Below are 12,032 nucleotides of genomic sequence, written 5' to 3'. Positions count from 1 at the left end.
ATGAATCAATTCAACATAATATAAATTTATACAACTTTCACACAACAGTAGGATACAAACTCTGTTCAAGTTCCTATGGACAATAAAAAGAACTAAAAAGCCTCTTGATGAAAATGAAAGAGGAGAGTGAAAAAGTTGGCTTAAAACTCAACATTCAGAAAACTAAGATCATGGCATCCGGTCCCATCACTTCATGGCCAGTAGATGGGGAAACAATGGAAACAGTGAGAGACTTTATATTTTTGGGCTCCAAAATCACTGCAGATGGTGACTTCTGCCATGAAATTAAAAGACACTTGCTCCTTGGAAGAAAAGCTATGACCAACCTAGACAGCATATTAAAAAGCAGAGACATTACTTTCCCAACAAAGATCCGCCTAGTCAAAGCTATGGTTTTTTCAGTAGTCCTGTATGGATATGTGAGAGTTGGACTCTAAAGAAAGCTGAGTGCTGAAGAATTGATGCTTTTGAACTGTGGTGTTGGAGAAGACTCTTGAGAGTCCCTTGGACTGCAAGGAGATCCAACCAGTCAATCCTAAAGGAAATCAGTCCTGAATATTCATTGGAAGGACTAATGCTGAAGCTGAAACTCCAATACTTTAGCCACTTGATTCGAAGAACTGACTCATTGGAAAAGACCCTGATGCTGGAAGAGATTGAAGGTGGGAGGAGAAGGGGACGACAGAGGATGAGATGGTTGGATGGCATCCCTGACTTGATGGACATGAGTTTGAGCAAGCTCCGGGAGTTGGTGATGGACAGGGAAGCCTGGCGTGCTGCAGTCCATGGGGTTGCAAAGAGTCCGACATGACTGAGCTACTGAACTGAACTGAATTGATAAGACAATAAACTAGGAGACACTGGAACATATTCAGGGACATAAGACCGGGTGCAAAAATTTCATGGTCTAAATGTATTGAAATCTTACAGAAGTCTGTTCTCTTATCACTGTAGAATTAAAACATGCAATACAGTACTATTAACTCGACACCATTCTATACATCATATCCCCAAGCCTCATTTATTGTGTCACTGGAAGTTTATACCTTTTGATCCCCTTCACCCATTTTATCGCCCTGCAACCACCCTTGCCTCTGGCAGCCACCAGTGTATTCTTTGTCCTTTGAGCTTGTTTTGTTTCAATTTTTCATTTTTTTTTTAAAGATTTCACATGTAAGTGAGACCACATGGTTTTTCTTTATTTCACTTAGTATAATGCTGTCAAGGTCCGTCTATGTTGTTGCAAATGACAAAATTTTTTTTCTTTTTATGGGTGAATAATATTTCATATCTTGGCTGTTATAAATAGTGTTACAGTGAACATGGGGGTGCAGGTATCTTTTTAAGTTAGTGTTTTCATTTTCTTCAGATAAATACCCAGAGGTGGAATTGCTGGATCATATGATAGTTCTGTTTTTAATGAATTTTATTTGTAAATAAGCATAATACTAGTTTCTACCATACAAGTTCTTCTTCTAATTTATGCTTTTTTTTTTTTTTTCGCAATTTGAATTTTTTTTTCCTATTAAGCTCTAAGATAGAAACAGAAACAGTGTCTTACTCATTTTCATATTTCTACAATGACTAGTTTTGGAAGTAAACATTGCAGTAGTTTCTGAATGAAATTAGAAAAAATGGCCCTGGGATACAAAGGGCCTTTGTATCGGTTCTTTGTACTGGTTGCGATAGATTGTTAATTCTAGACTGGAGTCCTGGGTAGAAAAGAATTCTGAGCAGTATGGCTACTTTCAGGGAGAGAATTCTGGCCTTGATTTCTGATCCTTGTCAAGATTTTGAGGTTATAAGTATCTAAACGTTATAGGTATCTAAGGTATAAGTATCTAAGGTATAAGGTTATAAGTATCTAAGTACATACAAATCTCTTTCTTTATGTTTTCTTAATGATTTGGCTCTTTTACCAGTTCTTCATTAAGACTCAACATATGCTGGAGGCTTTTCAGCGGGTAGAGAGGAATGATGTCCCAGTGATCATATGAGTTAGTAGGTTCAGGGCTGTATAATTAACTACCCTTGCAGGTGGTGTGTTGTCATGACTCAGACTTAAATAGCACCAATTTTTAACTTCAAAGTTAATAAGTGAATATAGGTTTTAAAAAAATAATATTCAAACATGATAAATAGTGCCCAAATTCTGCTTTGCCACACCTCCAAACCCAGACTCTTTCCCAAAAGTAAGCACCATTATCCATTTAGTGATTCATTTCAATGATCTTCCTGTCCAGATCGCTTTCAATGCACTTTCTTGGATGTATTAAAAATATGGTATTGTCTGAAGATTTAATTTACTTAAATCTGACTAGACTTTATGCATTGCTCTGCAACTTGCTTGTATTCCTCAATAATATGTCTTGGAGATCTTTCATGATTTTAAATTTCAGATTTTGTTGGTGAAGTTATAGGAAAAGAAAAACTCCTCCCCTGCTGATAAGTGTGAAAATTGTTGCCCTTCGACAGCAATTTGCTGTATCTACTGAAAAGAACCGCTTAATCAGCAACCCGGCAATTCCCCCACTTTGTATCTGTCTTAGAGAAATACTCTTACTTGTGCACAAGAAGGCATATTCAAGTATTTCTGTACAGCTTTGTTGTAGTGGAGGCATGGCTAAACTAGGATATCCATTCTGTGGGATGCTCTGCAGCAATGAAAAAGAATTACGTCAATATCTTTGTAGTTGGTATGTTTTTAATCTAGTCACTATGATGTCCCAGTGATCATGTTAAGTGGCCCTTTTCCTATTTGCAAAGATATCTGTGTCAGAAAACATCTTAAACTACTAATGTTAAACATCAGAAACTTAGTATTTGTTGTGCAAAGATTTTAGTTGAATGTTGAAATGAAAAAAAGTTTTTTCTTCTCTCGACAATTTAATTAGTCAAATGAATTTGATTTTCCTCTGCATCCTTGAGGTTTTTTAAAGGGATCTTCGCCACAATAATACCACAGATGTGTCAAAATTTTGATTTTTGCTTTGTGTTTGTAGGAATGAAGGCTTAATTCCAAGCAACTATGTGACCGAAAACAAACCAACTAATTTAGAAATATATGAGTAAGTGTCCTCCAAAATATGTCCCATGGTTAATCTATAAAAATCAGGTACATTTGGGTAACTTATTAGTATACATACTGTTTTGGGTCTGAAAAGGGAAAAGAAAGTAACACATTTGGAAGCTTTAGCTTAGATTTTTGATCTTAATAATGGCTGATTCAGAAACTTCTTTTTCTTAAAATTACTTTTTTTTTTGTTTTGTATGGCCAATTAAAGAAAATTTTAACAGTGACTACAAGAAACCAAACACTCATCTTGCACTTGTTTTACTGCATGTCCTAAGTGGAAAAGTTATTATTTTAAAAATGGGGACTTCCCTGGGGGTCCAGTGGTTAAGACTCTACACTTCTACTGCAGGAGGCATGGGTTCCATCCTTGGTTGGGGAACTAAGATGTTCTATGCTGTGCAGCTTGACCAAAAATAAAAAATAAAAATAAAAAGTGACATCAGTTGTTCATTAATTAAGTTAGACTTAATATACAGACATATTACTATAGTTTGACTCATGTTTTGAAGTGTTTAGAAATCACTGAAGATGAGAAATAGGCTAATGCTATAGTTCAGAAGAACTTTTGATATGTTCACTAGAGTTTTGCTTAGAAATGCATTCTTTTTACAATATATTAATGGATTTAGAAGATAAAACATAAGCAAGCACTATTTAACCCCTCAATCTGCAGATCAGAAAATAAGGTTGAGATATTAATGTATAGATAGAGAGTGACAGGGCTAGGAGTGGTCCTTGTTGTACAGTTACCAAGTCATGTCTGACTCTTTGGGAGCCCTGGGATTGCAGCTTGGCAGGCTTCCCTGTCCCTCACCATCTCCTGGACTTTGCCCAAGTTCATGTCCATGAATTGGTGATGCCATCCAACCATTTCATTCTCTGTTGCCTCCTTCTCCTCCTGCCTTCAATCTTTCCCAGCATCACGGTCTTTTCCAATGAATCAGCTGTTTGCATCAGGTGGCCAAAGTATTGGAGTTTCAGCTTCGGCATCACTCCTTCCAAAGAGTATTCTGGGTTGGTTTCCTAGTCTTTTATAAACTTAGGTTTGCAGTTTGAGCACTTGAGTGCCCTCCCCTGGCTTAGATACTGGTTTTGCAATTAGCATATGTTCTAGTAGGTTGTATTAGGTGATGTGAGTTGAGGCATTAGAACAGGTACCTGCCTGAGAACCAGGCAAATTAAAAGAGAACTCAGCCTTGGACTGCCTTGCTGCTTTTTGAAGCTCATTTGTAGGCCAGACTCAGCATGCCTGCCTGCCTGCCAAGTCGCTTCAGTCATGTCTGAGTCTGTGTGACCCCATGAACTTTAGCCCACCAAGCTCCTCTGTCCATGGGATTCTCTAGGCAAGAATACTGTAGTGCGTTGCCATGCCCTCCTCCAGGGGATCTTCCCAACCCAGGGATAGAACCTGCGTCTATTATATCTCTTGCGTTGGCAGGCAGGTTCTTTACCACTAGTGCCACCTGGGAAACTCCAGACTCAGCACATCCGTCACTGAAAACACCCATAACCTTACCAGACCTTTCTGCTGTCTGTTTCCATTCTCCTCAAGTCTCTGTCCTCAGCTCCATCACAGTGTCTCTTCTCTCTTCCTCTCTTTTGCTTAGCTTGTCATAACCCCTCTCTTGATCTGTGTCATTTAGCTCTACCCTGAAATTCCTTCTCCACTCAAAGCCCCCAGGTGGCTGACCCCGCCTTCCTTAGCAAATAGCCCCACAACTCTCTACAGTTGCTCAGGCATGCCCCATGCATGGAGTTGGGGGTGGGAATAGGCAGGGGGGTGTGGTGGGGGAGAGGAACTCACCACTAGCCCCAGCTGAAGCTGCTCAGCACAAACAGGTCTCTTTGAACTCTTTGAAGGCCAGGTCAGGGAAAATTTTGTTTGAAAATCTCCTGCTAAGAAAAACCAGAAAAATAAGACGGTTTTATCACCATATTCTAACTTCAGTTTGGATTTTCCTGGAAATTAAAGGAGACCTGTGTGAAGGTACCTAACACAGTGCCTGGTGGTTAGCAAGTGGATGCTCAGTAATCAGCAGGGCTACTTATCTTCCTTCTGTTATGAATTGATGTGCTTGTTGCTTCCCCTGTTTAGACCAGGCTTAGCGTCTGGCTTTAACAACTTGTTTATACTGCAGATACTGGATCACAAATTAAACCACTTTGATCATCTCATTTCCTTAGCCTGGATTTATGTTTCTATAAGCCTTCTTTTATAATGACTTTAATTATGAAAAGACCAATTTTAAATTTTATTATGGTTTCAAGAAGGTTATTAAAATATAGATCATCAATATAAATCACTAAAATTGATCAACCACTTACTATGTACCAAGCACCATTCTACTGACTGTACAGAAACTACTGTCCCACATTGAAGTGCAGTAGTACAGGCTTAGAAATCAGAGAAATCTGGGTTCAAATCCTGGCATCCCTCTTGACTAATGGTTCAGCTCTGAGCAAAGTTACCTAATGCCGTTAAATCTCTGAATGATCTGAACCCTGGGGACAATAATGCCTGTCTCATTCGGTACATAGTAGCTCTTCAATACATTCTAGAAGTTATGACTATTTCCTTGAACTGTGAAACAAGAAAGACATTGACAGCTTTGTCCACCTTGCCTAGTATAACTGGTACACTGCATTCAGAGTTACTTCAGTCCTGCACTTAATTTGTTTGATCTTTATCATTATGTACTTAGGATAATGTTAGATGTTAGCTGTTGTAAGCACTGGAAACACAATATGGAATACACAGAAGGAGTCCTGGTTTTCATGGAACTTACAGCTTCACAAGGAAATAGACATTAAGCAACCCTGAATTCACAAATACATCATTTTAAATTGTGGTGTTATGAAGGAATAGTATGGGGCATGGGAAGGAAACAAGAGGGGAGGGAATATAATCTAAATGAGCATGTTGAGTGGGGAAGACCTTTCTGAGGATGTGACTTGAGGCCTAAAGGAGAAAGGAAGGAGATAGGGGGCTGATGGAAGAAGGAATGCTGTCCACGTGGGCTTCTGACATCTCTGGGGAACCTTTATACAGAGAAATGTTTATGGCTACTTTGGTTTGAAATTAATATCCAAATTATCAACATTACAATGAAAAAACTTTGTTTTCAGTAAGCCTTCAAATTGAACTTTAAAATCTTGATATACTATTTATAAATCTAAAAAACAAGAACAATTACCTAAATGCATACTCGACATAAAAATATCCTTAAACAATCCATCCTACTTACAAACTCAGTTAATTAAGTTTCCTGAAACATTTAACTTGCATTAATAAACTGAATAAATTCAGTTTTCTTTATAAAGGACATGCCTGACCCGTCAAATTTGCAATTGTAATAGTCCCTTGTATGTCCTTACATGATCCTGGAAATGTAATAAATTAAACATAAATGTTTAATTAAACATAATGTGAATTGAGTTATTTTAACCATGTGAATATCATTTTAAAAATTAGTTATTCTCAAACTTCAAATATCAAGTTGAAGTGTGAAGTGAAAATCACTCAGTTGTGTCCAACTCTTTACAGTCCACGGAATTCTCTAGGCCAGAATACTGGAGTGGGTAGCCTTTCCCTTTTCCAGCAGATCTTTCCCACCCAGGAATTGAACTGGTGTCTCCTGCATTGCAGACGGATTCTTTATCAACTGAGCTATCAGAGGCTTCCCTTGTGGCTCAGCTGGTAAACAAGTTGAAGATTAGTTATAAATCTTCAAGCAAAGACAAAAAATCTGATATGCCAGATTCTCTTAAAATTTTTGATATTTTAAGTAGCAGACATTGATTATCCTGAGCTATGAATGTGACTTACCTCATTTTCTCTACACTAAATGCTTAAATCTTCTCAGGGTCAGAAAGTCACCAAGTGAAGCAAATTAACCTTCTCAGATCTAATAGGGTTTCCAGGTCTAAAACTCAAAGCCACAATACTGTTCTTTATTGATTAGACATCTAAGACTGGCGCATGGGAGGCTTACGTATAAGTTCCATATGTGATGGTTGTAGTCAACCACAGTTAGATGTAGTAGATTTAAAAAATGTATTAATAGAATCCCCACCCCAATCCTGTGTATTGGGGGTTCTACTGACATCATTCAATGTTAGTGTTATAATCAGTATTGTCTCAGTAAAGAAGTTGCAGCCTTACCTATTTGAAATAAAACAAAACAAAAAACTCTTCTACCTTTTATCATCTGACTTAAATAGTTGAAATTCTGAAATACCATGCCTCAACCTCCTCTAAATTACATTTATCCTTTTTCTGCCTTTTACTTATCATTATCATAATGCAGATGGAATTCTGCCTTATTTTAATTGATCTTAAATTCATCGTATACTTCTATCTGGTTCTTTTGTTACTTTTTTGAAGTCATTCTGAGAATGACTTCCACACGGATGGATTTTTAATTTATATTTAATCACAATATATTTTATTTATCACTATAATAAATAAATACAAAGCAACAAAATTAATACCAACATGACTGCAGGTAAAGAAACATTATTTAGAAAAAAATCAGTTTATGTTAATTCCTCCCTTTTTGAGTGTCATTATGCAGTCTTCTCTTTTCACAACTTCAGTCTCTTTCAGTGAGCTATAATCATTAGTCTCTTTTTAGACCCATATTTCATAACTTAGCCAGTATGGGGGCCTCTTTAAACTGGTCCCCTTGAATTTAACTCTGCCTCATTTATTTTGAAAGAATTTCTTCTTTCTACAACAAGAGGTCTCAGACTCATCTTGAAATTCCCTCCCACAATAAGAATATTCATTAACAAGTATTGAATGATAGGCACAGTTTAAATTCACAGTTACTCTTGTTCCCATTAGCAATAGGTAGTTATATGACTTTGACTAGAATCATCTGTAATCATCTCCTGTTCTCTGTGGTTCATCTTTTTAAAAGACCATTTTCAATTGAAGCGCATTAATATTTTAAAAACCTGGCCATGCTAGTTAGTGGCAGCTTTCTACTATAGAAGGTTAGGGGAAGTCCACATGAGGAGATAGGTTCCATTGTCCCAGGCAGGTATGAGTCTCATTCAGCCACCACTGGGCTCCCTCACTTGACTTAATGCCTGGTTATACACACAGCCTTTCTTCCGCTGTCCACAAAAATAGTATTTCTGGTAATATTAGATTAACCTCTTTTTAAAATCTTGTTTTGAAATGAAAGTGTTTCCATTTTTCTTTTCCTCTCCATTGTTCTATTGTCACTTCCTCTCTCTTTCCTGTACAACATTTGCTTACTGCTTAGGTGCTGTCACATCAAACCATTTGTTTATTTTTTTTTTAATAAAATTTTTATTAAAGATTTTTTATGTGGACCATTTAAAAAGAAATCTTTACTGAATTTGTTACAATATTGCTTCTGTTTTGTTTTTGGTCTTTTGTCCCTGAGGTATGTGAGATCTTAGCTCCCAGATCAAGGATCAAACCCACACACCCCTTGTATTGGAAGATGAAGTTTTAACCACTGAACTTCCAGGGAGGTCCCAAAACCATATGTTTAAATTACAGTGTTCATTAATTATGATTACTGTGTGAACGTCTGATATTTTAAGGTCATTTAATGACGTGTTTCATGCAGAGACAACAGGAAGGCTGGAGGCAGAAAAGGGCTTGGTGAATTTCAGCCAGGAAAGAAATCCAATGTGATGGAAGTTTAGTGAGTGAGGGCAGAATGAGGAGAATATGAGGCCCAGGAGGGTGTGGGTGGGGTGATTAGTATACTGGTTGTTCCATTTACTCTAGTAAATTACTGACTTTACTACAAGGTGACATACTTTGGAGCTTCCCAGGTGGCTCTGTGGTAAAGAATTCACCTGCCAATGCAGGAGACGTGAGTCAACCCCTGACTGGGGAAGATCCCTGGGAGAAGGAAATGACAACCCACTCCAGTATTCTTGCCTGGGAAATCCCAAGGACGGAGTAGTCTGGTGAGCTATGGGGTTGCAAAAGAGTTGGACATGACTTAGCAACTAAACAGCAACAACAACATATTTAGGAGAATCAGATGAGTCAGTATGAGTTTTAAGTTTGGAAAGGTAACGGCACATGTAAAAGCATGCAAATAAGATATTCCTGAGGGGAAAGAAATGTGTATGTTTTAGTTGGGTTTAACCAAAGCTCAGGAAAGTGTTTATCGAAGATGATGGCTTTTTAACCACACACATTTCATGGAAATTTTCAGGAAGTTAAACCATTCAAAATTAAGTGTGTTAAACCAAGTGTGTTTCAGAAAGTTGAATTGAAATATGGTAGAAAAATGAGATACTGGCTTGCAATTAATATAACTGTGTTAAAAAATCAATTGATATATTATTATAGTACATTATTGTTTATGTGAATTAATCAGTCCATTTATAAAATTAGTTCTGGAGTGTGTTTTTTTAAAATAAAGGAAATGGAACAGGTATTTTTCTGGAAATAAATGATATATAACACTTAAAAATTATTTTTATTGCTTTTACAGGTGGTACCATAGGAATATTACTAGAAATCAGGCAGAACGTCTTTTGAGACAAGAGGTAATTTATTCATGAGTCATTTTGTGGATAGTTTCAAATTTTCTGAGAGAGGTGAATTATAAATACTCAGCTAAAAATGTTTTATTACTTCCTGATTTTTTTTTAGTTCTAAAATATTATTACAACTTCACTGCTACTACATTTTGTATTAAAATAGATTAATTTATATCAAATCATGTTTTCCATTGATTTTTCACCACAATTTCACATATCTTTCTCCTGAAATGATTTCATCTCTAACATACCAAAACTGCTTCATTCACTCCAAAGTGCATTCTGCCAGAAGGGTCTCTATTTGAATTGCCTGTATACATTTGCATCAATGTCAGTCCAATAGATTCTCTGTCCTCCTGAGCTTAGCTTAGACTCGTAAAAAGCACAGATACAGAAAAATACATGCAGCTGCACTTTCATTCTTTGGGAACAAAAGGAAGAGTGGAGCAGCCAAAATATCAAACTTAGATCAAAACTGCTCATTTAGGTCAAAACAAAACAAAACTGAGTATAGTTTAAATTTCCAACTGACGGTAAGTATCAGCTGTGGGTAAATGCATAGTCAAAACTAGAAAGTAGCTGAGAAGTATGCATGTCATTATGACCTGATGTTGCATGTTGAGGAAATCTAGTAATATGAGTGAGAAAAAAATCAGTTCTGTAACTCAAAACTCAGTGCCAGTAATGACCTATGACACAGGGAAGATGCAGTTAGTATTTGGGGGATAGGCTGAGTACGAGGAACACAGACCTCTCAGGGGCTGGTGGGGATGGAGGTTGGGGGTCTGGCCCGCTCTCATTGGCTACAAGGAAAGGGAACATGACAGCAAATGTGATATCTGCCTGGCATGGTGACATTATATATTGGTTCAGAACGGACAAGGAAGATGTAGTGATAAGCAGACAGAACTGGAGAAAGGAAGTGGACAATTCGGTCCACAGAAAGCAAGCTTGTCACAGGCAATATGGCCCGAATCACTGGGCTGGCCGGGTTCTACATGAGGTTCTGCATCTGAGAGGAAGCCAGAACAGGGTGAGAATCTGACCTCCCTACCAAGAGTAGAATGGGGCATTTTGTAGCAAAACCTCCATACCCACAACCCAGATATCACAAATAGTAGCACTGATCATAACATTCTTTAATAAAATAAGACATTACAGAAACTGTTGAGGCCCACCCTCTCCCTTATCTTTTTGGTCCTCACTTCTCAGAGGCAACCACAATAGAGGAGCATGTTCCCATTTTGTCCATGGGTTTATACTTTTATCACATGTATGTGTATAAACAACCTATAGTGCTATTTTATGTGTTTTAATATTTGATGTCAAGGAGAGCACATATATGTTGATTTTTTAACCAAACATTGTATTTTCCTTTTAATTCATAGGCATATAGGATCAACACATACCTTCAAGTATTGTGTACTATTTCATTATGATTATATAAAAATGTATCAATTTTACTGTAGATAAACATTCTAATCATTTCTAATTTTTTTGCTCTTACAAACAGTGCTGCAAAGAACATCCTTGTGCATGTCATCTTTTATACAAGGGCAAGGGGTTCTTTGAATTACACTCCAAAATGGAATCATCTGGTCAGAGGATATGTGCAGATTTAACATTACTAGATACTGTGTATTCAAATCAGGATTCAGTACTTAGACCAATTTATACTCTTACAGGGAGTGAAAAAGCTGATTTCCTACATGGGCTTTTCTCATGGCTCAGATGGTAAGGGATCTGAGATTCGATCCCTGGGTTGGGAAGATCCCCTGGAGGAAGGCATGGCAACTTATTCCAGTATTCTTGCCTGGAAAATCTCATGGGCAGAGGAGCCTGGCAGGCTACAATCCATGGGGTTGCAAAGAGTCAGATACGACTGAGTGATTAACGCTCACTCATATTCTTACTAACAGTGGGTAGTTTCACATTTTTCCCCCAATTCATTGAGTGAAAAATTCTGTATTTTAAAATGTACATTTCTTTGGTAAACAGTTCAATTGAAGTAACTTTCCATTTGTCTTTGACCAGTTGTCCTACTTCTGCTGTTACATGCCTGTTAATATCCTTTGCTCATTTTTCTATAATGTGTTTGGTTTTTTTTATACTGATCAATATGTATTGTACTTAAGAAATATATTCCGAATACCAATCTTTCGGCATTATGTGTTACAATGATATTTTTTGGATTTCTGGCTTTCTGTAAACTTTAGACTATTGTATACAAAAATTTTTAAATGTTAATGTCAAATCCCTCAATATTTTCCTTTATGATATCTGCTTTTTGTTTTTATTTAAGAGATTCCTCTCTTTTCCGAGGTAATAAAGGAATTTTATATTTTTCATTAAATGTTTTAAAGATGTGCTTTCACATTTAGGTCTTTAATCTGTCTGAAGAATGTATGTATGATGT

The 12,032-nt window shown here is 37.0% G+C and overlaps 1 protein-coding gene across 2 annotated transcripts in view; it reads left to right on the top strand.

The window, feature by feature from the left end:
* The window catches only part of TXK (TXK tyrosine kinase), a 61,651-nt gene that overhangs the window by 22,718 nt on the left and 26,901 nt on the right, over positions 1-12,032 (top strand). For both annotated transcript variants that reach the window (XM_061420100.1, XM_061420099.1), the window contains 2 exons: positions 3,003-3,068; positions 9,568-9,622. In XM_061420100.1, coding sequence (XP_061276084.1) covers positions 3,003-3,068; positions 9,568-9,622 — 121 coding nt within the window. The remainder of the gene's footprint in view (positions 1-3,002; positions 3,069-9,567; positions 9,623-12,032) is intronic.

This window comes from Bos javanicus, chromosome 6 (genome assembly GCF_032452875.1).
Source record: "Bos javanicus breed banteng chromosome 6, ARS-OSU_banteng_1.0, whole genome shotgun sequence".
NCBI lineage: Eukaryota > Metazoa > Chordata > Mammalia > Artiodactyla > Bovidae > Bos > Bos javanicus.
The sequence above is the reverse complement of the archived record's forward strand: the minus strand, read 5'-3'. Positions and strand labels throughout refer to the sequence as shown.